The 26,106-nt window shown below is 32.3% G+C and overlaps 2 protein-coding genes across 3 annotated transcripts; both read right to left on the bottom strand.

Moving 5' to 3' along the window:
- Positions 1-1,435: 1,435 nt before the first annotated feature.
- On the bottom strand, positions 1,436-4,446 carry Prdm13 (PR/SET domain 13). Its single transcript, XM_018505972.1, has 3 exons — positions 4,195-4,446; positions 3,238-3,499; positions 1,436-2,328 (listed from the first exon to the last, which is right to left on the bottom strand). The coding sequence occupies exons 1-3, from the start codon at positions 4,444-4,446 to the stop codon at positions 1,436-1,438; spliced, it is 1,407 nt and encodes a 468-aa protein (XP_018361474.1).
- Positions 4,447-9,640: 5,194 nt separating this feature from the next.
- Rsph3 (Radial spoke head protein 3) lies at positions 9,641-19,646 on the bottom strand. 2 transcript variants are annotated; one of them, XM_018506051.1, is made up of 11 exons: positions 19,589-19,646; positions 14,111-15,006; positions 13,340-13,423; positions 12,200-12,281; positions 11,955-12,128; positions 11,703-11,831; positions 11,408-11,611; positions 11,102-11,264; positions 10,850-10,936; positions 10,512-10,696; positions 9,641-9,765 (listed from the first exon to the last, which is right to left on the bottom strand). In XM_018506051.1, exons 2-10 carry the CDS (start codon positions 14,905-14,907, stop codon positions 10,524-10,526), a joined length of 1,893 nt encoding a protein of 630 aa, XP_018361553.1. In that variant the 5' UTR covers positions 14,908-15,006; positions 19,589-19,646; the 3' UTR covers positions 9,641-9,765; positions 10,512-10,523. The 2 variants fall into 2 exon arrangements, with proteins under 2 accessions (XP_018361553.1, XP_018361554.1); XM_018506052.1 differs by lacking the exons at positions 13,340-13,423; positions 19,589-19,646 and having other exon boundaries at positions 14,111-14,760.
- Positions 19,647-26,106: the final 6,460 nt, after the last annotated feature.

Raw genomic sequence — 26,106 nt, 5'->3', positions numbered from 1 at the left:
AAGCCTCTAGGCCAGTCCGCTGTGATTGTTGGTCGTCGATTTAAAAAAAAGTAACGGAAAAGTAACGAAAAGTTACTTCTCAAGTAACGGTAACTGTAACGAGTTACTTTTAAAAATCGGTAACTAGTAACGGTAACTTGTTACTTTTCCTACTCGGTAACGAGTAACTGTAACTTGTTACTTTTAAAAAGTAACTTTCCATTCCCTGACTATATATTGCAATAGTACGACAGTTTTGTCAAGTGAACTTCATGCGATCATAGTATCGTTGGATAATGAAATTTTCATAAAGTGATTACTTATATGAATTTATCGAAATATACGATCTTAATTAGCAATGTTCGCGATTTTCTACTACAGCTGTGGTCACTATATTTTATCGATAAGAACGTGACTATACAGAAAAAATAATTTACTAGAGAGTATCTAAAAATTTAGCTAGATAAATTTAAAAATAATGTTGTAGAACGCTCAAGCATAATGGACAATATTATTTGTAACATTTTGACATTTTAGCAATTATCTTGAGAATTCTACATAATTATTTTGATAGTCCAACAAATTATTTTCAGATTTGTATCTAAATAATTTTTAAATACTTCAGCAAAAGTTTTCTATCCAAATGCAATATAATAGCTACGTTGCAAAAATCTTGTCTGGTCATATTCGAATCTCAATTTTAAATTACTTATGAAAAAATCAGCATGTAACATCGAAAGTGTTGAAAAAAATATTCCGTTGATTCTTGTGCAACTGGTTTACTCATGTGAACTTTATAGTCTCTCTCTTATAAATAATTAAGAATTACCATAAAATATAAACGTAAAATTATACAAAAAAAATGTTTAAAACGTTTAACAGTTTATGATGTACATAAGTTTTTATTTTTAACAACAACAATTTTACAATAAAATACATAAACTAATTTTTATTGAAATCTGTTTTTAGAGAAATCGGTTTAACATGCGTATAAAGCTGTATTTACAAATAGGTTACTTATAATTTGAGCTATAAAAATATATTTATAATTATTAAATTTACATTATTTATAACTGGGAAATTTTTGATGTTGAAAGTTTAATAGTTACTATGAAATTGTTAAGAAATAGCGAGGAACAATATTATTTCTTAGATTAGTTTCAAAATAACATATCCTTCTATTTAACATCTTAATATTTATAATTGGTTCAGAATTAGGGAAAAACGTCATTGTTTACGATTATCGGTTTTTTTTTCTAAATAATCTATCACAATGACATTCTTTTAGCATCGTGATAAAGCCTAAATCACCTATAAAAATTTTGAATGGAAAAATGTTCTATTGTGTTAAAAACAAAATAATCAGATCATATATTTAATTCCAAAATAATTAGAAACCACGATACTCATTAAAGGGACGCTGTGAAATTCATTGTTTTGTAATCCTGACTATCTTCTAATCCCTGTCATTGATCTCAGCATTGGAAACATTAGCGTTTTGCGAGTGCCAGGAATTTATGTGCCTCTCCAAGTCTCTCCTTCTGACCAAGACTTTATCGCACATATTGCATTTATAACGACTCTCTCCTGTTGCGTGCAATCTTACATGTTTGTTGAGATTACTGGGATCTCCGAATTTGTGGTGGCAAAAATCACATTTTAGAGGCTTGTAACCTGTGTGTGTCCTAATGTGGATTCGCAATCCATATTTTCTCGAGTATATTTTATTGCAAAATATACATCTGTATCCAGCACCGCACTTGCCCATGTCACTGGCGATTGTCTCCACTTCAGCGGGATCCTTCTTAGATTCTGTTTGTATGCTGGGACGCATATAGGACATGAAACTATTCCTGTAGAGATCTCGATGCATCAAAGTTTCGTAAGGCCTCAAAGACAAATAACGATTTCTCTCTGTTATGTGTTCGATGGGTGATTCATAGGATGATGAGCTCGGTAAAACTTCTATCGTTGGAGATTTTACTGAGGAATATGGAGGTATCGGTGAGGGACCATTTGAGGATATGGATGATAATTGATTCGATGAGGATGGCGAATCATTTCTTAACGAGCGAATGGTAGTGTCAATTGTTTGCACTGGATACGTTGGAATACCAGTTGGTAATGTAATTGGTCTAGAAACAGGCAAGGGTTTTAGTTCAAATGTAAAACTTGTTCTTGGATACTGGCTGAAGGATAAATTCGTTTTTGGAGAATTAATGATCTTATTCGCCAGAAGCATCCAAATGTAACTATTATCCATTTGATTGCAATCCAACGCCAAATGTAGCTTCAGAGGATTTGGATGATCAAAGCAGCTGTTGCAATTATGGCACGTGTAAACCTGACCTGTAATTATTCAAATAACCGTCTATTAATAAATATTTTATTAATAAGCTTATTTAATTTTTATATAATACATTTCTTATTTTCCATTATTTTCATATGTTGTAACTTATTGCAATCTTAACAATTAATGGTGAGATATAATAATAAGTTAAAATGAAGGAAACACCATCACTAACTTACATCAGCTGTGCTAGACTGTTTATATGATCGACTAAAAAAATTTTTATTAATAGCATTTTTATTTTTCATTTCTTAAGCAATTTTTTAATCAATTTTCTAATCAATTTCGTTTCTTAACCTAAAATAATAATAGTAAAATAATTTTTTAAATAACAGTGAAAAATCTACTGTATTGTATTAATTTTGCATTAACATTAATTAGAAATCAGTTGGTATTTAATTTTGTATAATAAAAGTTATATATAGCTATATGGTAACTTAATTTAGGTTAAATTTGATGCTATAAATTTAACATACGTGCACACATTCTTGTAAATTAGATCGTATTATATCTTGTAACTTTTATAAATTAATCTATAGTTTAATTTCTCCATGTAGGTAGTAATAGATAACACTTAATTAAAAATATAAAAATATCTTCAGTAAACTGTAATACTTGTATACTTCTAAATTGTAATTTTGTAAACATAATCTCACAACTCGCCGGCTCGCGTAAATAAAGTAGCCACGGCAATGTCGCTGCGTGTAGCTTTGCGCCGAGACACTACCAAATGTCTCCAGATAATAAACTTATAACTAGTAGAAATTATTAATGATAAAAAATTAATAGTTATAAATTATTAAGGATAATGTTTAAATAGAAAACTAACGAAAGATTAAAATTAATAAGTTTATTGATGATATATCACATGAAAAAATTAAATTAGCTTAGAGAAATTTTTCTCCTACCTTGAATATTGCAATTGACCGGTGTTAAAAATGGAATGTTCAACATAGTCAAAATACAATCTTCAAACCACATTAATAACGGTTCTCCTATTGCTATATCTTTTATTGCTTTTAATACGAGTCCGTCATTGCTAATCATTAGCAGAACATTGTAGTTTTGAAAATCTGTTGCTAAGGTGATGATTTTCAACCAGCAAGATGGACTTATAGATCCAGTGAGACAGTGAAGACGACCGCCAACATCAATAATTTCAATGACACTCTAGAACATTAATATTTAATAGATTCTCAGTTAAAATTGAAATTTTATAAGAGATTCTACTTTAACTGTTTAGGAACGAGTGTTTATAACGTTTACTTTAAAATTAAATGCGAGATAAATTTGGGATCTGTACAAATTAATTATACTTAAGAATCCGAAGATAGAAATGTATAGCATTAAACACTGAGATTGTGTTTCATTTATTGCCAATACTGAAAATCTATAGTGCGTGTAACGTAGATTGTAGATTTTCAATACTAGTAGTAAATTTTAAAACACAGTCCGCGTATATAGTACTTCTGCTTGCTTTGAAAAGGCAAATCGATCGTATATATATCGATCGATACATATCGTTAATGTAAATATAAGGCCTGTTCTTTTTAGCTGAACATTTTGTACGGTTTATCTTTTCTTTTTTTTCTCTTCAATTTGGAGAGAAAAGGAAGAAAGATGAACTGTGCAAGAACTTTAGCTAAAAAGAACAGACATATTGATAGAGTCTTTATTTAACAGGTCATGTTTTAGCAAAAACAGTAAAAAAACTTTTTAATTACAAAGCAATGCTATTCCTAGAGGGCTAACCTACGCATTGAAATCATTTTCACTACGAATGTTGAACGCGAAAATATTTTGTTAAAACAAGACTTTTAAAACATAAATTTAGTTCTAAATAAAATAGAATGTTTATTACATACATGTTGAATGATTGATGTATTTCCTTCAGACAATGTACTGACGGGGATCATTTCCGTCGTGGAGTTTCCTTTAAGAAGTCCTGCGGCTCGAACGAGTGGTCTGCTCATAAAGAAATTTGGTCTTCCGATCATGGGTAGATTAACATATTCTTGCGCTAAGCGGTTTTGTATTTGATATTTGTGAGATAAATTTTTTTCCGGTTCTCCACTTCTTTTAGTTATCGTCTCGTATTCCGATACTATAGGATACATCACTTGCACGTTTCTGTTAAAAGTTTGTGTAGAACAATTATTCTAAGAAACACTATTCCACCTTGAAACTCTTTTCACAAATTCTAGTTCTTCTTCGATCAGTCTTCTTTAAACTTCAAGAAACGCATCAGAATTTTTTCTGATTATATTAAAAATATTTAATGAAATTACACTATAACATTTCACACAGTTTTGCAAACATCCACATACGTTTATTGTCACAATGCCAAGTTTTTTCAAGGCGCACCTTGAATTGTTGTACGTTAATGGTCCGCATGATATGAAGTTAAGATATCAACTAACTAGAAGCACATTTCATGCATCCTTTAAATCTGTACTGGAGGTGGTGCCTAATTTTGGTCAGTGGTTTCGCCTCATGTGTTCTCCCCTCTATCCTTCTCTGTATAAGTAGACACGTAATTGTATTTAGGGCCGGCAGTAGACAGGCCCTTCGGTAGCTTGCGAATCATGTTGGTGGAACTATGGAATGGGAGGAGCTAACTGGTCGTAGGTTCATTTTTTGGGGATTTTCTGCTTGTTGCAAGGGGTTTTCTACCACTCGTCACGTGGTATTACAGGTCTTGTATATTGCAATAAAGAAGCAATAATTAAAAATTGAAATATATATATATATACATATATTTATAATGTTTATTTATTAATAAAATTAATTTATAAATGTAAATTGCATTGCATCAAGATACTGCAAGGTATTCTTGTAATATCTTGTATTAATGTAATTGTAACTAATAACTAACGTTTTGATTTTGATCATATTATTGCAAAGATAGTTGTTGCCATATTGATGAAGACGCAACGAAGAGTGCAATTCGCGGATCGGCAGGGTAAAAGCGGACCTTCAGTACTCAATAGGGCTATAAAAGCCTCATGTGAAAAGACATTGTTTGGCTCAGCTGCGGCCACTACGCGTCTCCATACTACCAATGCGAGGGATCGACCGAAAGGTGCATCTGAATCAACGGTTGATTAGGAAATTAAGTGGCTTATTCTTCTCGGTGGTCCGAGCCGTCGATCGCGTAGGCGCGATATCGTTCGGATTTGTCTAATCGTCCGTTGATCTTGATGCACCTAGTAGTTTTCGGTGCTATCTTGCTAATTCATGTCTCTCTCTCTCTCTCCCTCTTTCTTTCTTTTTTTTGTACGCAATAGATGATCTCATAAAACGCTTTTCGCCGGACACGATGTATTCATCGTTTTAGAGATAAGAATAATCACTCAGGTGATTAAGTGAATATGTACAATTGAATATTGCTACAAATCCCAAAGCACACTGAGAGAAAAATGTTTGGTATTTGTAACTATAATTACATATTACTATAATTATGATTATTACTGCTATAATAATAATTAAAAGTAACTATGTATATATAGTTCTAGCAATAAATGTATACAGTTGGCAACCTAAAATGACTATATAATTATAGTTATTATAACCATAAAATAGTTGAAATTTTACTGTTATTATTATTATAGCAGTAATAATCATAATTATAGTAATATATAATTATAGTTACAAATATCAAACATTTTTCTATCAGTGCAGTAAATTTTGCATGTCATTTATTTTTATTTAAAAAATGAATAAAAACGAATTTTATATATACATATATATATATATATATATATATATATATTTGATTTTGTATCTAGTTATTCACTTTATGAATCGCTCGACTTTAAATTTAATATAATAATCGATCGCAAATTCTTAAGATACGTGCTTTCGAAGCTCCACATAACTTACTAGTCTGATTCGGAACCAGAAAAGGGGCATGGTTCCTTCAGGCTGCGTACCTCTTTCATGAATGACGTGATTCATCCGCGTGTATGATGTCGGAACAGGGAATGACACGAGTGTTCACAAGCCGCACCATCCCCTGTACCAACCCCTGATCGCTGGAAACTTGAGCACGAGTGTTTCACCATTCTATCGTGCCCTAAAATGTACACGGCAAGTGTTTCCTCTGCGCGATTCGTGAGTAGAAAACAGAAGTATGAAAGATTCGTGTACCTTGCTAGTAAAGACGTAGCTTTTTAGGAAAATATAGAATAAGAAATTTGGTCACATAAGAAGTATTCATTATTGAATATTCTGATTATGATATTTATTATATTTATCTCTGTCGGAATCTTTTTGTTATCAATGTAATAATTAACCTAAGTATAAAATAGTTTAATAATTAATTATAGTAGTTCAGCAAATTAATTATAACTTGCAATAATTTCTTAAACAGATTATCATATAGAATATTAATAATATTATTTATCTACTTACCTTTCTCGCAGTTTCCTGATAAATTTCATTCGTCGCTTCGCACTGCAGTGGAGGGTCGTTCCCTCTGATCGTCTCTTTCTAAAATCAGGGTGCAATTCAGACAACCGCGGAGCCAGCAAGCGAGCAAGTGTTCCGCCGTGACCAATGGGCCCCTTGCACGCATGTGTGCGCTTCCCAATGCGATATTAATATCGCGATTATCATCTACGTATTATCGCTGCACCCTTATGGGTGGGATGTTCAAAATAAGCCTACGCAGAAACACCCCTCCGCGATCTTGTATTCGCGCACCAAGCCGTGCACCAAGCACCCGGTGTGACGATGCACGAGGAGACTGCAAGTGCATTTTGGCCTTGTATACTCAAAGAACGCAATACATACTGTTCAGTTCTAACTAGGACGTTCCTTTTTATATATTAAACACAGAAAAGCTTGTGATAAAGAGAAACGGAATTAATTTTAAGAAGTAATCACAATTATGAATATATAATCTTTTTTGGAGATAATATATTTTTAATAATAAAAAATATTATTAATATCATACAATATACAGATTCCTTGAATTATATTATTATAATTATTATGTTGATATTAAATCTCAAACAGTACTCAGCGATACGTATATTTCTTTCGCGAATAAGTATTGAGATTTAAAAAAGAAAATTATTTCGTAATCAATGAAATATAGCAAATTGATATAATGATGTATTAATATTATGAACTTTCTACATTATATCGTCGTTATCGATACATACATTTTGCATACATTTGCATGAAAGTACGTAAACGTAATGTCGCTAATGGGAGATGTGCGTGCACTTGGAATCTTTTGCCACGGGGAGACGGAACCAATCTCATTGTTCTGTGTCCCTTTACTGCATTCTGAGTTATGATCCTTTGCGGGAGGTGGTCATAAAGATGATTCGTCTCGGTTCTGCAAGTGTCAAAAGTCTAATGCTGCTCCCAACGAGACTGTGGCTTATGTATTATTAATATTTGCTGCGAATCGCGCTAGCTAGGCTGACTAGTTTAGCGAATTTAGCCGGATAAACAACAGTTCTAAAGATTATCAAAAATTGTCTTCTATAGTATTTTTTTAATTTAATTTAATATTTTCATATTATTTATATTGTATTATATTGAATTTATATTACATATTGTTACGAAAATATGCTGGAACAATTATTACAATCATGTTAACTTGTTAACAATTACTATAATTGTAAATTAATGATAATTAAATAAGTATATCTAATTCTGTATATCTAATTTTGTATATCTAAGTCTTATACAAAATTTTATATACGGAGAACATTTTTTATTATATTTTAGTAATTTAAATTACTGTAATTGATTCATTTTTAAAGAAACTTTGCAAATTTTTCTGCATTACATTCCATGCAAGAGAAGTCAAAGTGTACTTCCGCTGTTCACGTGCCACGTCGACATATTGCTCGTGTCCCGCAGAGTGCATGTAACACGACACGTGACCACCGAATACCCCACAGATATTCTCCATCCCGATCACGCGCCCCGCGTTTGAGGCAGTATTTAACCATTAGGAACTGTTTACTTGATTTTAAGAGTCAATCCAATTCACATGATTGTCCGCGGGTAAATATTAAAATACAATAGTGTCTCGTTTTCACTCAAGCCAATAGCCAGCGGAGATATTTTTATAAAATATATAATTACACGATATATATATATAATAAATTTTAAAGATATTTATCGCATAATTGACGCATAAAAACCGCAAATTAGAAAAGAAAAATATATCTTGCTCGAAAAATCACGTTGACCCGTATTTTTACAGTAGGTGTTCTTAAATTTGCACGTGTCGTATTCGCAGAGAGAAAAAATTACGTGAAGGTGCAGATGACAGGGGTCACATGACAAAATAATGTCGGAGCCCTCGTGGTATACCAGTCCTGGTGCATTGGACAACTCTTACCCCTCTTCGTTCAGCATGCGGTAGACCGTCTCCTCTCCCTCTCCTCGAAAAACACGATTCACTTGGCACACAATTTTTGTATATAATGCACGGTACGAGAAAGCAGTCCCCCTGCTTAATTTAATCCAATACAATATGTCCCCTTGTCTCACTCCGATTCAACCCCTCACCCGCGAGGGCTTAGTTAAAGAGGGTGGGTGGCTTTTTAAAACTGTGCCGATCTCAATTCAGCGTGAAACCTCATCCCATTACGATCGGTCTAATCCTGATTGGAGCGGACAGGTTTTTTACTCTAGCGGTGTATCGGTGGCCTATGATCGTCTCTAAGGGTGAATCTCAGAAATGATCTCTGATGTTCAGTGTATATCGTATCTCAAATGTGTGAATAACAAAAGCGCACTGATATTAATGATAAACATATTTTAAAAAATGTTATATTTGCGAATAAGTACGTATGTACAAGAAATGCGAAATGTGGGGAACGTTAATAGAATTTATACATACATATTTTTTTCTTCCTGGACTTAATATACTTAATTTTCTTCATTTTTTAGCAGATTATTAAAAAATCATTTAATTATTTTTTCCAATGCAATTGATTTACATGCACATACGCTTCTTATTGAAGCCTCTATTATATGAAATAATAGTTTGATCTAACTAAATAGCGAGTGTAAAAACACATCCTGTTTTAGTAAAATAACATTTGTTACTTTCTCGACGTAGAAGAAATAGTCTCAGCTGTGTTAGCTCTTCAGTGTGGATTAGTATGATAATCTACAAGAATTAGAAGCGAATTTTAAAACAACTGATTTGGGGGAACACACATCTCATCTTGAGATCATAAGTTATCATTAAAAAATGAAAATATTCTAATTTGGCAAACGGAAGTAATTTTTAGTAAAAAATATACGTTGTACGTATTAAAATCGTTTTATGTTCTCTTGTTTATTTAATATGTACTTAAATTTTTGGATCTTCGGAATTACATGAATAAATTATAAATTATATCTTAAAATGTAATCGGCTTCTTATTCTTGAAAGCATTGTGCAGCGTTTCAATGTTAATCTAAACAGATAAATAAATGACAAATTATTTTCATATATATTACAATTACATTAATACTGCATAAAAAATATTTTTCTTTTACAATGTTGTAATACATATTATATTATAATACGTATTAAGATCTCAGCAAAGAAAAAAATCTTTATTTAGAAAGATTAGTTTGGGATAAAAATTGATTTTGGCAAAGCTTATTTTTATTTCTTGCATCTTTTTTTATGTCAGCGAGAGAGATTATACCGCGTTGATTTCGAGAATCGATAATTAATTTCTGATAGGCCTTTCTCGTTCTTTCGGCGGTTACTGTTTGCGATAGGGATCGCGAGCGCTGCGGTGACCTGTCAGAGGGTGCAAACGAAGGAGATGGATTTGTTGCACAGCTGTGTACACTGCTTAATGTAGAAGGTACCGGATTCGAATATTGCTTTTGTGCTGGTTAAGGTAAATCCTGTTATCCAAAAGTTAACTACGTTTTGCTCATTTTCTAGCATCATTAATGTCCTGAAAACTGCACGATAATACATTAACGATAGTAAAAATTATCAAAAAATTATTATCAAACTATCACTAAATATTTATCCAATAATAATTTTTATTTTCTACATCTTTGGTTACTCTTTCATATTTTAATTTTATTTTAATTTTGTTTTAATTGTTAAATAACATTTTGCTGAGATTTTAATTTTGATCTGTCAAAATAAATCTACATTTTAAATCTTTACGTTGTAAACATATACTGAATATCGTACCAAATTATCACGCTAAATTGCGTGATTTTCTGCCGCGGGTGACTCATAATTCACGAAATTGCTATCAGTTTCACCTTCTTCCAAATTATATACGTTTGCTAATTTCTTATTTCTTGAAATATCGTATTCTTCACCAAGCTGCCTGTACGTTTGCGCGCGGTTCTCCAAGATTTCTTTAATAATTTCTGTAAAATGACCGTTGTACATTTGCATATACATTGCTCATCGAAAATTATTATAAAGATAAATCTCTTTTATTTTATGTTCGATTTTTTAAAATAAAATTTGAAAAAGTATAAATATTTTTTTCAAAAAACTTTACTTTTCCAAAGCCTTACCCATTAATAATTCTCTGCTTTCAATCATGTTACCCATTTCTTTTTTTACTTCTTTCATTAACCACGGCATGAAACCTTCTTCGACATCTGAAAGTCATATTCATGGCACATTATTTTCCAAATAAAGAGCAAGATGATTGAACTGGGGAGGAGGAAAAAAACGAACAAGAGTTTAAAGATAGAATCGATAAATGGATAAAAATTAAGGAACTTTTACGGTTATTAAATTTGAAAAGATCATTTTTCACGAACCAGCCTTAATCTCATCTAGTAAATAGCCAGACATCTTCAAATTCTCCAGAACCGCAGGTAAAAGTTCGGCGATATATCCTGTTAACAATACTGCAGCCGCGACTCGTTCTTCGGTCTCCTGTTGAGCTTTCATCGCCTTTTTATGTTGCTTCAGGCGTTGATCCTGCAGTTTGGAAATTAATTGCTTTTTTACATTTTAAATATTTTCTCGTTCTTTATTTATGATAACATTCTTTATTTATGATAAAGCAAATAAATAGAGAACTTAAAAGTGCCGAAATATTAAAAGATCAAAATAGAAAATACCTTCTCCTCTCTACGTCTTCTATCTTCTTCCGCTAATCGTTGCTCTTCAGCTTTCTCAGCCATGCGCAATTCGAGGAATCTTCTCTGCTGCTCCTTAAGAGCAGAGATTTCCTCCTCTTCCAGAACCTCGATTAGAGCTTGTTCAATAGTCTTGCCTACCAACACTTCCAAAATCGGTTGGACTTCAGTGTCGTAGTCGAAGAGCTGGAAATATCGTACAACATTTACTATAGACCAATCTGATCGTAATGTGAAGCACCATAATCTATTATGATAAAATATTAAGAGCACGTACTTCCCCGGGTTCGATTTGCGTGCCAGCGTCTTGACCAACTTTGCCTAGATAATAGTTTGGTAGTACTGGTTTTTCCAAGAAGTAATCGGTCTGTGTGGCTACTTCGGATTCGTCTGGTTTCTCTGTCAACTTGAATGTACAATATGTTCAGTTAAAAATTTGACACAAACTTCGCTTGCCTTCATGAAAAGTAATAATTGGTCGATAATTAAATAAAGTCAATAATTAAATAAAAAAATAAATTTAATTAACCTCTTCGAGAAAAATCTCCGTTTGCACCGGTTCGTGTTTTCTTCCAGCAACCGGAGGAGGCGAACCCGATCTAGCGACGAGCGCTCTGCAGGTTTGCATTTGAGCACGTTTCCTCGCCAAATGTCTTCGTCTTGCTTCCGCTTGTCTCGCTGCTATCGATTGTTCCCCATCGATCTAGATAAATACGAATTTTATGAGAAATATTAAATTAATCTTTTGTTTCGAAAAATTAGTGAGGTGCTTACAAGAGTAGGAATGGAAGCGCATGTGCTTCCGGGAGCCACTCGGCGGTCAAACATAATATTCCCGAAAGGAACCGATTGATCGCTGTAAAATAATGTTGTATTTACAATAAAACTTATTTTTAATAACACTAAACAAATTTAAAAAAGCTCAGCTGAACATATTGAGTAATAATAATTATTATTATTACGAAATCCGTCGCTTTTAGCCAAGCATCGACAAACTTTGCAAAATAATTTATATTTCTAAAATTAGATATATAAATATATAATCATCTCACAGCTATAATTGTCATATAATTAATTTTTTATGACATTTCAAGTTATATTAGTTCATTTTTAATTTATTTCACTAATTTTCTTCCGATTGATATAAAACATAATATTTAAATTAAATTATATAAACAATTTTTAATTATTTTTTTTTCATCAATTTTATTATTAAAATTATTATTAATTATATTTTGTTCTAATATTTAAAGATTTATGATATATATATGTATAATTAATAATAATTTAATAATCGATGAAACAATTTCAAATTTTCTATGTAATTGAGTTAAAATAATTCTGTGTGCATGTACATATATATCATGTATATTAATATACATGATAAAATAATTATATGTATATCATTTTGTGTAATACAAAATAAGTATAATAAACAATATGCGTGTCACTACGCAGCAAATTATAATGTAGAAAAAACAATTTAAATTATCTGTAATAAAGATTATATTCGTGATATACATTTATCTATTCGTCTTAATAAAGCATGCGTTTCAATCGCATAGCAACAAAATATCACGAGGATGTCTACGATCCGATGTCATAATTAGAAATATACGTTTAAAGTTTAAATCCAGTGGATCCTAAAGTGACATTTTAGAGTTAATATTATCGCTGGAGAATAGCCATTTTAATCTCATTCTTGACGAACACGATTTCTATTCTATGGATAGTCAAGAATGGGGTGCACTGGGGATTAGGAGCGACGACAGCCTAAAGAGAAATTCGAACGCGACCACAAGCGCACGAGAATAAATCAGATCGACGAGAAGAAAAAAAGCAGGGAAAAAGCAGCTGCTATCGACTAAAAGACCAGTGATAAGTGTGGTGCCACTTGTAAGGTGTTTTCGTTACCCGCGAAGTCTCGGCAGCATATTCATCATGCCCTCGATCGGTTCCAACTTTTTTGGTAAAGCTCGCGGCGTCCGCGGGAATCCGCTAGAAAAACAATTCCCGCTCTTCTTACACTTTTTTTCTTATTCTCGGCATGCCTCATTATTTTTATTCACGCGCGTTAATTAAATTCATAATTCGTATTTTTCTTTTTAGAACAAAGACACCTTTTACGCTTTTAAATTTGAAATATGCCAGCGATAAGCTCTTTTTATAAGTTGCTTTTAGTAGGCCGATCGATTATGTTCCAGCAATGTCTATCTTTTTCATAAATATTTAATGTTTGAGAATGACGTAAAATTAGAGTAAAATGCATTTTGCGATTTGCATTCATAAAAATATTTATAATGTAAAATTTTTGTATCGTCACTCTGAACGATACGAAACAAATTCAATGGAAACAGGGGCTGATGATTTTTCGTCATTTGAGATTAATAATTATTAAATATCCCTAGTAATGATTAAATAGAAAGTACTAGAAATGACAGTTCTATTTCATGTAACATACAATTTTTAAAAAATTGACAAATATTTCTGTGAATACAATATTTTTCTTAGTATTATAGCGAGATTCTTGTGAGCAAAACATCATGGCAGATTTTTTCTCTCTCTCTTTCTTCTCTTTCTTTCTTTCTGTAAACCGCCCCTGATTATAGGAAGACAATCACACCGACATGCCAAATGAACGGCGTTTGTAACGCGATTGTGCTTCGTCACCTCAGCATCACTTACGTCAGTTCACTCCTCTTGAACCTTCTTGCCTGCTCGTTCAAGGTCGAGGCGGTGGCGATGGTGGTGGCGTTCATCATGCCGAGGGAAAAATCTACGGTAGCCTTTAGGGCGGCTGGACATCTGGCATTATGACTATTGTGACGTACCTCCGGTCTCTTGGCTAGCGATACCAGTGATTTGAATCTGCTCTTCAGAGGACATCCGTCTACGGTCTCCTCCTCCTCGTTCTTTCCGCTGGGCGCTATTCCGAGCAAGGCCGCCACTTCCGGTGGCGGCATTAGAAATTCTCCCGTCTTCACGGTCGTGATGAACGGCTTCTTCTGCGGTAGGATCGATTTCTTAGGCGACTTGCGGCCTTGCTCGGCCTCGGCTTGCTCTTGGATTTTTTTTAATTTTGCGTTCAACACCTCATTGAAATCTTCCGTTGATAAGACAATGCTAGGTTTAACCGTAGGTGGTCTGTCCTCAACTAACGTTAAGCTATCTTGACTTCTACTTTGACGTTTTTTCTTCAGAGGATTGGCTTGATTCGATTGTAAACTAGCCAAGACCAGATGTTCGTTGGATTTGCTGATACGTCTGCGATTACAGAGGTTATTCTTCATTGCGTTCTTCATGTTTTCTAAGTTGATAAGTTGCGACGCATTCATCTCATCGTCTTCGTTGACGTGTAAAAGAGGCAGACTCGAGTCCAGGCCATCCTTCTGTAAGATCGTAAAGGCCGGCGGATCTTTCGCTTCATAATCGAAAGATTCCGCATCCGTCGATGGCGCCAGAGTCGAAATACCAGCCGGCATCCTTCCGATTTCTTCAGACGTCCGATTTTGCGGCGGACATGATGAATTGGTCGAAGAGAATTAAAATCGCGCGTCGTGTTTAACTTTTCGAGCGCTCCCCTTCAAAAGTGTAAAGATTACATTTTGTTTGAATGATTTTACTCGTTATGAGTTTACATTATGTAGAAGGAGGTAATTGTGCTACGAAAATTTCCAAAGCTATTATCTAAAGTTCTTAGAAGTTTAGTCTATTGATCGTTCATTGATTGTCCGTATTTGCTAAGTGAGAACATGACATAGTAACTGAAACATGAACGTGGCGTTCGTAATTATATCTTTAATTATTCACCGATGAAGTCACGAGAGGTCTAGCGCTATAAGCAAGATTGTCTAATTATGAAATATGAACAGCAGTTTTACAATAATTCACGGTAAGAAATCATGGTGAGAAGAAGTTTTTTATTAATCCTGATAAAAATATTAAAATAAGAAAATTTTTGTAAATTTAATAAAGAGTGTGATAAGATATAATGAGCGATATTATACATATGTATATTATTTACGTACCAACTCGTTTGAAAACAGCTTTTATTTTTATCATTACCAGATGCACATTATTTTAAAGTTTCCAAGTTATAAACAAGAAAATATCTCACATATTCGTGTGCTTTGTTACAAATAAATGCAGAAAGTGTTCGCGTGTTCATAATATTGAAGTTAAAACTCTTCGAAATTATATTGACTTCAATTTCCCTCACAAATCGGTTTACATTAATACGTACTATATCAAAATTGGCGCCAAACCGGCGGTTTTGCTGCCCGCGAAAGACCGAGGAAAACGTCGTGACCGTTCACTGAGTATAGCCGCGGCATCACTGACTCTGGCTCGCGGGGGAGTTCAGAGACTGGACAATGTCCTTAGAATCGACCGCGTATAGACCCCACAGGCCAAGTTGCACATATATCTTCACGCGACCGGCCACTCAATAACGCTGACCATTGCGAACGTTGCGCATGCTTAAGTCTACCGAAGGGTGGAATATTGTCGGGGTTCTACCTGTCTAGGGAACCTGTTTGGAAACTTCCAACCCTGGCAACACTTCAAGGTGAAACCGCACTTTTGATCGCCTCGGTATGTCGCAAAAAAATTGCTTGGCACTCGACTCATGTTCTAAATAAGTACAAACATGCGATTCCTTATTCTTTTATACTTTTTTTATAAAATTAATAAATTATATACACATATATATGCGTTTTTCTTACTTAGGTAACCTTGTCGAGGTTTCTTATTTTTCGAGACACCCTCGAAGATATATGACTCGTTGCTTTGGTTTATAACAGTAGTTATTTATTAATGCAAGTGTGTATGTGTATGTGTGTGCGCGCGCGTGGTAAAGTGTAGGTAGAAAATGAATTACGAGATGAGTAAGGCATTTTGTTACCAAACGACTTATGCAAATAGTATACATGAAAATTCAGATTCAGAGTGTAATTAGACTTAATATGAATATGAACGATATTCTCTATAATAATACTTTTTTACAATAATATATTTAAATTATACTATATTTATATATATAAATTACAGTTTTATCATATATTATATTACTTCCAATCTCATAAAATAAATAATTGATATATATAATATATATATACATTTTTTTCTTACTACATTTCAAAGATTAAAGTTTCTAAATCTTTTAAAAAATTTGAAGGATTCCATTGTATACTTTATGTAAAATCGTATAATCGCAGTCGCACTTATAATGGTTTCGTGCTGCTCAGAAGTATATTACATCCGACATTTACGGTACACAGCGTATTAATCTAACTGTAAAATCTGTTCTCAACAAACACGAAGTTTGGAGTACGAAGGCTGGATCGAGTAGCTTATTTTTCAAAGAAATTCTAAATGTAAAATTTTTCTGTACGAATTCTACACAAATGATATAATTCTTGCACAATCAATTGTATGATGTCAATAAATTTTACAGATTTTATTGTAACGTACAGAGAGAGAGAGAGAGAGAGAGAGAGAGAGAGAGATTAAAATTTTTGCAGTAATATATTGTTATACAAAAGTATTTCAAGAAAATATTGATTTAATAAATTAAAATCTATAAATAACAAGTGACATTTAGCAAGTAGAACTTTATGTCCGAGTTTGTAGATAGTGTAATAATGGATAGTTTTTTTCTCCTTGCATGAGCACATAATCACCTGATTGGTCAACCTATACCCGAATAATGTCGTAAATAGTGACCTACAGCTGTTTACGATCGTCGATAGTAGCTTACAGTACTTGCGTTATCGTTCTATCAATTTTTTAAATAGACCATAGGTCTGTTTTTCATAGAATTCTAACAAAAAAGTTTATTCCACACTAATTGCGCCAGAATACAAATTTAATTAATATTTTTGTTTAAAAAGGTTAGAAATGAATCACAGATGTAAATTTTTATTGTACTTCTTACTACTGTTAATACGTTGCAGAAATCCTTGAAGAAACTTCTCTCAGGTTTCTCGCGTTTTGCGTGAAAACGTCGCGTGCAATTATATTGTTTAGGACGCCGATATTCACCATTAGAAAATCGATAAAATAAGTAGGACACATGCACATGTGTGAATTTATATCTTTTTTTATTTTTATAGTTTATTTGAATAAATTAGAGGGAAATAGTTTTATTTAATGTCACAGTTTCTTTTAATAACAGGTACATATATACATACATACACTATATTTATTAATTATTTTTTAATGAATTGACATTCTCTCTTTAAGACAATATTATATAAGAGATTATTATTGTTAATTCATGTTTGTATACCTCTTCTACATATAACGTAAAGCGTGTGTTTTTTTATCCTAATCAATATCACTTGCTGATTATTTTATTATGTTATATGCAAATGGCTTTATGCGAAACATAGTACGCAATATGAATAGTATCAGAAAACTTTCTTTGAGACTACATTATTACATTTAATCTACAGGACGATAAAATGTACAAATGAGTTACTTTTGTGTAAATTTATGATGATATTTATACACAAATTTATATAAATAATGTTCTTAATCTTATTCTATTGAATTATAATCATGTTATTTTATTTGTTCATTTTCAATCGATGGTGATATTTAATAATAAATTGACTATAATTATATTTAGTATTAAATGTTCTCAATAAATCTTAATTTGAAAGTTTTGCAAAATTTAAAATTTTATTGTAAAAGGAAAAGAAATTTTATTGGCTTTTAAAAATTAGAATTTGGTAATAAACAAAATTTAAGTTTTATTCTCGATTCTTACGAAAGAAACGTTTCTAATCTAGTAATATAAATATCTAGTATCTACACTGAAAAAAAATATAGTCAATTTTAATAAATATTTAGTTGAATACATGCCAACCAAATATTTATTAAATATAAAAATATATTTATTTGATACAAGAAATGTTAATTTGATTTAACAATCATTTTTTTTACTAAACAAATATTTATTTACTGTAAGTAAATATTTAGTTGGCAGTATTGAACTAAATATTTATTAAAATTGACTATATTTTTTTCTCAGTGTAACGTAGCCCGCGTACAGCATAAATATTCTCTTTTGATAGAACTAGAAATCGCGTGAAGCCAATGTGCATAGCATCACATCTTTCGTACGCGGTCATTCCCTTTGTCGTCTATAAGTACAGTAATCTATAATCTACTAAATCGCTGCTGTATTATCTATGTGCTGTACTTTTCCAGTTATTGATATTCTTTTTCTAGTCATAAAGCTTAATCCTAATAGTTTCTTCAGAATGTATAAGTTAGCGAAAATTCTTTTTTCTATAAGCTGTCTATAAGCTATCTTTTTATTCCAGATATTAATAAAATTGATTTAGTGATTAGTCTTCTCCAGTTCTTCAATAAAATTGTTTTAAATATGTTTATTAAAAATTGTAAGTTAAAAAAAAATTTCCAAAAGGAGAAGAGACTTGTAGCGCTATAGTGATGATTGAAAAATATTTACAGTGTGAAAAAAATCAAAGATAAACAACGTGCGAGGAATAGAACAAAATTTTCACTTTAATATGTATGTACGTCTTTTATAAAGTTGAAAGTTCACACTTTCGCTTAAGCTTAGCACAGTGTTAAATATGTAGAGCATGCCTTACGTAAGGAAACGAACATAATCTGTGTTTCCGTATCATACGCTTGTAATGTACCGAATCATTAATTCAAAGAATGATTAGGGCGTATATTTGCACGAGATCGTTAAACATAATGGTTTAATACACTTGTTGCGTCAATAAGATGAAAATTTAATGTGCAACTATGAATATAAAAAGATATTTTTTATTAATTGTGCAAAGTGACTTGTAATTATTATTAGCATATAATTATGATCTTCATATCACGTTATTATGTTAGAGAAATAAATTAAACTGCTTGATAATGAAATTATGACCAATTCTAATGTATTTAAACGAAGAAGACAAGGATTATGCATATTACTTAATTATGCGTATCTTCTTAATTTTTGATTGTAAAAGAAAGTTTTAAAAACTTATTCGAGATTCTGCAAATTTGTCGATGTTTGCTAAGCAATTTTTCGAGTTTCAAAACAGTCTCTCATTAAGTAAGGTTATCATGTCATTATCATTATGACATGTCTTAACATTATTATTTGTTATCGGAAATGATTATACTTACATCGGAGGATTTCTGTATTTCTTTTGAATGTGTAATATTGCCCTTGGACTCTTCACGAAAGTGTAGGTCTCCTTCTGTGTATCGAAGGGTATATCGTAAGACTGTAACCCCCGATTGCACATTCTGCACTGCTCCGTTGTTCTTGCAATCATTGTTAATTTTTCTCGCACAATTTAATTGCGCAGAAATTTTACTTTTTGAAAGTATAATATAGTATCGCGCGATTTTTAGCCCTTTATAAAACAAGATTTCTCAAGGCGGTTCTTATTCACTACTGGACTGACTGAATTCTTAGTGCCTGTTGTTATAGAAACGGATCAACGCCGAAATTCTCTTTATTGACTTGCAGTTATTCGTATCCAAGATACGTAAACTAGATTTCATGAATATCATTTATTATGTATACGAATCAGAACTTTGATTTAAAAAATATGGAATATACACACATACATATATATGTATTTTATATATAGAATTTTGTATAAATTGTAATGTTTTTTTTATCATTATTACATTTTATTAATGTAATCGTGACGTAATCTAGCGGAGCAAATTAAATTTAGTTAAAAATTTGTTTTGATTTATATATAGAATTTTTTGAAGTTGGTTAATTTTGTATGTAATGTAATTACGATGTATACTAAAATATCTATACAATTTAAGAAAAAAATGTTTTTATCGAAATAAATTTAGCTATTCTAAGAAAGGTCGGTTTCTACCTGAAATAGGTCTGTCAAGTCGATAAATATACCTATACTGGATAAAAGACCGATCAATACTTATATACCGAGAGTTAACTCGGACTTTTCTACTTTACCGAGTTAGGTATCAAGTTGCGTCTATTGCCGACAGCGGCGCATCAAAGTTAAGCGGTAAATCACTATGATGGATATTAATTAAGTGAAAATTTGAAAATACAAAGTAGATTTAAATAGAGACCGTAAAAGTGATTTGGGCATCTATAGAAAGTGACATTTGTAATTGACATAAAGTACTAACTATGGCTGTGTTACAAAATTTACTGCCAGTAAATTTTCTAACACAGCCTATATTGTTATTCTTAACTTTTGGTCAATTGATGGTTATGACCATATATCAATTACTCAATATAATCTTTTCCGAGTGTAATGTCCGCATGAAATCAACAATCAAAAGAGGTCACAAAAAATGTTCCTTCTATTTATAGGTCTTTACATCGTAGTCTATAGTGTACTGCATTATGAACGCTTAGCGATATACGACCAGCAAAAGCCATTGTGCTTCATCATCTTCTGTAAAACTATTTGAAAACAATTCAAAGAAATAGTCTTTTCTTTTGTTGAAAAGCATTTCTTTCAACATTGTAAATGTGAAATTGTTTGATGTGCACATAAATGCGTAAAAATACCGTAAAATCTTTTTCCTCTAATACAGATGCATTGAATTCAGAAATGAATAATTGAATAACTGGCAGGTAATTTTTTATTTTCTTTAACATATGGACGTTCCAAATTATTATCGGTTTTTATTTAACTCTATTTTGTAAAGGAGGAACCGTCATTATGACACAGAATCAGTTTAATGTATTAATTCATACTAAATTGTATGTGACAGGTAATAAAGCGAAATTGATATAATAATGTTATACAGAAAATTAATATCTGATAAATATCATAATTTTAGCATTCAGTTTAAACATTTTTAAATCATTAAACTTAAGAATAAAATAAAAATGATATGTCAAATCGAAAAATTAGTAATAATATTATATAGAAGTTGAATATTTTATAATCATAATTGTAACATAAATAAATTTTAAAATTTTCGGAATGTGTCGAATTCTGAATGAATACAAAACTATTAATATAGAATATTACGATTCAATTTATCAAAAGTCAAATAACAGTATCAAGGATACTGTTCACGTGAAGAAGGTATCGACATTTATCTCAATGGTGAAGATGAGCTCGTCGAGGAAGCGCAGCTTGTCGAAGTAGTAGAAGAGAAGAAGGAAGTCTGGGTGTAGGTGGTGATTCGATTTGGGTGAGGAGGAGGAAGAGGGCAGAAATTTTGGCACCCTGCTGCGCTTCCTAATTGCCTCGCCTTCCTTGCCTCGGCAACATTCACATCCAGCACGCCCTTGAACCTTCTCGTGGGTCCACGTAAGGCTCCTAAAAACCCACCGAGGCTTGGTTCTCCTTCTCCTCCTGCTTCTTTCCCTCCACATATCCCACCGCCGCCTCCGTCTCCTCCCAATCTCTTCTTTCTCTTCACCTGGGACGCTGAATAAGCAACATCATCTATCACACTGCGCGAAACGATATATTTGTTTTGTCGGACCTTCTTAATTATTTACAACCAGCCCATGAGCGGAATCTTCCGGGACCCACCTCGAGAAATTTTCGCTGGTTTTGGGGCGTTTAGGAGTTTTTGGGAAAATTGAGATCGCGTCGACTAGCGATTAAGTTTTCATCGTTAGTCTGGTTTATATCGTACGATTAACCGATTATTTTTATACAAGGAACAACTTGTAGAAGTGTATGATATTATTCAATTGTTTATACGAATAATTTTCTTAACTGTCATCCTCTTCTAAAATATTTGAAAATTCTAAAAAAAAATTATATTTTATTCGTCAATTAATATTTATTATATTTTAAATATGTGTTTGCTATATTTTACAAGATTTACTATGTTTAAGAATAAGATATTTATTATCTTTATATATTAAAGTAGGCTCCGCAGTGAAAATAATGAAATATGTACAAGTAATATTTTACATGATATTATTAGCAAAATTTTTAATTAGACAACATATTTGATATTTTCAGTGATCGATTAATTTACAAGCACTGTGCTAGTTAAAGTGCGCGTAATTTCGTGAAATGTAATACCTATACACATCGTAAATTATAAAAAACCGAGATTTCACGTGAAAAGACTTTGCACGTATGAGCGAAGGGATGGGTGTGATTATCTCTGTGGAATGTCAGTGTCGGAATTCTTGATGAAATTCGATCTCGGTATTGGAACCACCAGATAATGACTAGGAAGTCTGGAGGCGTGGTAATGAGGGTTGGCCCGGGGCCCTGAGGAGCCTAAGAGAGTGCAGCGCAGCACGGAGCGCATTCGTGGTCCCCTTTTTCGTGTCTCTCCTCTTTCTCTATTTTCCGTTCGTGTTTCTCCTCTTCGTGGGCCCGTGCGGCGGGACCTGCCGGTTTTCTAGCTGGTCTAGCTGGGTGATAAATTACGGTTGAGATATCGGCACCTCCTCCTGTCCATTCGTCAGGGGTATGTAGCGTTGCTCCGTTTAAAAGACAACTACACCACCCCTTTCCCCGAAGCTGCCCGAAGCACGTTTGCCATCCTTTAGGTCTCTCATTCTTCTTCTTAACCCACTTCGTCTTCTTTGGCAGTCTCATCTCGTCGGGACTGACTCGAGATAAGACATCAATCTTACGCGTTGCGAATTAGCACCAAGCGCGATTATCACGTTCGGTACCATTCGTAGATAGGACCATAATCGATTTACTCGAATACTTTTAAAGATGTGTATTATAAATGCACACACATATAATGCAAAAATTAAATTGTTTTTTTTTCTTAGTAACGGTTAATATAAAAATTCAATAATTTTTCTCTTTCTTAATTCTTAGGCATGATTGAGTTATTCATGTTGTGCGCATTTTTTTTCTTTGAAATGCTAGAAAAATACCAAATAATTACTTATAATACTTGAGGCGTGCCACGATAAAATATTGTTAGTGCAAAATTGGTAATATTCGTTTTGAATGGATTATAAATGCTGTATTTTATTACATACTAATATTTGACGAAAAAAGCTGTTAGACGCGGAAAAAATGAATAGTGCAACTCAAAACGTTGTAAATCCATTGTACAATGGATTTTACTTAGATTTACAACATTTTGACTTGCACTTTTACTTGAACTTATAACATTTTGAAATTTTAACAACTTTAATACGATTTTTTTTAAATTAAAATTTCTTAATTAAATTTTTTTTTAAAGAGATTTATATTGCTCATATTTTTAATTATTACAGTAATTTTTTGGACTTTTAAAGTGATAGGTTTTTTAAGGAAATAAGTTTTTCTCCCTCTTAAAAAATTAAAAAAACAACATTTTGATTTGACACACCTCATTTATATACAACTTTTTTTAAATTGTATACACACAAACAATCTTATAAATATTTTCTAAAATTGGAAGATTAATGAATGAAAATTAATCGGAGAAAAATTCATTTAAAATCTATTAGACGTTCTTACATTCTTTTTCTTAAATTTTTCTTAATATAATATTTTACATCTGCATTTGTAACAGTTTATGATAAATGATTCGATCCGAACATTAATGTTTATTTAACTTTATAAGGTTAATTTCAAGGAGCTTCATCTTTACGCCTTTTTCTTTTCGAAAATCATTAAATGCTTCGTATCACCATAAAGTCAAAATATTTTGAAATCTCGCATCAGGGGAATAACTATAGGGATCGGGGCCGACATTTCAACAAATCGATCTATCCTTGTATTTGCATCTATATTTGCATCAACGCATACAATATTTTCACGCGGTATGAAAACGAACTTGTTTGTTTTACTACACGAAGGTACAGCGAAGGCAAACAAACCGAGCAGGTAATAGGTAGATGAAACAAAAGTGTGTCCTACTCATGGCACAACCCTTATCTTCGCTACGGTGTGTTCGCTATTCGTACGATCTCGTTTACACGAGTTCCACAAGCCTGTTGTCCTCTACCTTTGTCTTACTCTCACCTTATCCTTCCTACCCCGCTTTCTTCCTTCTCGTCTGTTCTTTTTCTCAATTGTGCGGCCCTTCGAGGGCGAGCCGTTGCATTCCTCGAAAGCGGTAGGTCGCGCGCGCGACTCCATCTCGAATTTGGAACAAGGACGACCTAATGCTGTGGACAATGTTAACTGATGAACGGGGAATCCGTTGTAAGGACATTGTCGGGTAAGGAAACGATGGGGGAAAAACAATGGGCGCCCATTAGCATCTACCTGAATCTTTGGAGACTCTATCGTTGCTATTTTTTCTTCATCTTTCTCCTTCCTTTTCTCCTTCTTTTTGTGTGTTTTCATTCTTCTATTGCTGAAACTATGTCGTAAGATTTGTCTTGATGTATTTACTTATTTATTTTGTTATCTTTCAGATAGCTTAATGTCATCGACGTTTTTCTCCGAACTGTAAAGTGTGTGAAATTTATCCTCGCTTCCTTTATTTTACAAATTGTTAAAAATTTTACATTATGTGAAATATTTGCGAAACTTGCTAAATTTAGACTGTTTTTGTGAAATTATTTTTAACTTATGCGAAACTGTTGATTGTACTAATGAAATTATGAGGAATGAAAAAACTATGTCTTGTCTAAAAAAAAGTGGGTTTTTTGGATTCTAAGAGTGATAGCGTTGTAGTTACTATAGAAAATTTTGCCCTGATTTAGCGTGATTTTGATAACCTCAGCGGGTCATGAGAGAGATCCCTAAATGAGGTGGGAGGAAGAAAATTGACATGAGAAAATTGACACGACGCTTCTATTGTTTAAGGGCTAAAAAGATCTTCTGTGTTACGTCCCAGCAAATGAAATCTCGGCTTAAGATTTTACTCGTCAACGGAGCGAAATTATTACTAAGGAGATCCAGCGTTGTCGATTAGTGCCAAAGTAATACTTCGATATCCACGTACTAAATCAATTTTTTAATTATTACAGCATTGCATTAATAGATATTTTTGCAAAACGGTATTTAATATCCTTAGTACAATATTTTTATGCTTTGTACAAATGCGTATTCAGACGTACTTCTAGAAGCTTCTTTCTTATCAATTAATTGATTCTATCTATGCGCTGTTTTTGCCAAAATGTATGTTTGGTAATCGGTATAGCAAATTTTCGCTTTGAATATTTAACTTGAGTTAGTTATTTGCATAAAACAAAAATTTGTATTCTGTGTGCACGTAATTTTTTGAATTATTAACGAAAGGGGAGGAAAAATTACATAAAATCGCTTTTAACAAATTTTAGTGAATGTTTAAAACATAGGTAGATATTTCTTCAACTATATTAGCATACCTATCACACTCGTTACTATATTGTTCTAATATTTAATTAGTAATCATTATGTTTAATTATTAAATTATTTAAATGATTTTACAATGTTGAAATGAAAATATCTTCATGAACGTCATACAATTTTTTTCATGCTTATTTAAAGAAATAACTTCATCATACAAAGTTATGGTTAAAAAATGGTCCTTTTTTTTCTTAAAATTTCAAGAAATATTTTGAGGTTCTTATGAAGTATCCTTCAACCACAGGTAGAATTTCACCATTGATTGATTTAGAAAATTTATTGTCCTGTTGTCACGGTGCTGTTTTTAAGGGCATCGAAAAAAGGAACTCGAAGATTGTAAAGATCCATTTGTCTTCAAGACATCATATATTATTTACTAGGGTTTTAAGTACATAATACAATATTCCAAATGAAAAAAAAAAGAAA

The sequence above is a fragment of the Trachymyrmex cornetzi genome, unplaced genomic scaffold (assembly GCF_001594075.2).
Source record: "Trachymyrmex cornetzi isolate Tcor2-1 unplaced genomic scaffold, Tcor1.1 scaffold223, whole genome shotgun sequence".
Classification (NCBI taxonomy): Eukaryota; Metazoa; Arthropoda; class Insecta; order Hymenoptera; family Formicidae; genus Trachymyrmex; species Trachymyrmex cornetzi.
The sequence above is the reverse complement of the archived record's forward strand: the minus strand, read 5'-3'. Positions and strand labels throughout refer to the sequence as shown.

Bases quoted from the DNA above. Each gene is read 5' to 3' on its own strand.
- Prdm13 (XM_018505972.1), bottom strand. From the start codon at position 4,446: ATGTATCCTATAGTATCGGAATACGAGACGATAACTAAAAGAAGTGGA. The intron at 3,500-4,194 runs GTATGTAATAAA...TTAATGTTCTAG, and splicing joins ATACATCAATCATTCAACAT to AGTGTCATTGAAATTATTGA. The intron at 2,329-3,237 runs GTAGGAGAAAAA...GAATAATTACAG, and splicing joins GGTCAATTGCAATATTCAAG to GTCAGGTTTACACGTGCCAT.
- Rsph3 (XM_018506051.1), bottom strand. From the start codon at position 14,907: ATGCCGGCTGGTATTTCGACTCTGGCGCCATCGACGGATGCGGAATCT. The intron at 13,424-14,110 runs GTAAGTGATGCT...TTGTTTTTCTAG, and splicing joins TTCAAGAGGAGTGAACTGAC to CGGATTCCCGCGGACGCCGC. The intron at 11,612-11,702 runs GTACGTGCTCTT...CGATATTTCCAG, and splicing joins CGCAAATCGAACCCGGGGAA to CTCTTCGACTACGACACTGA.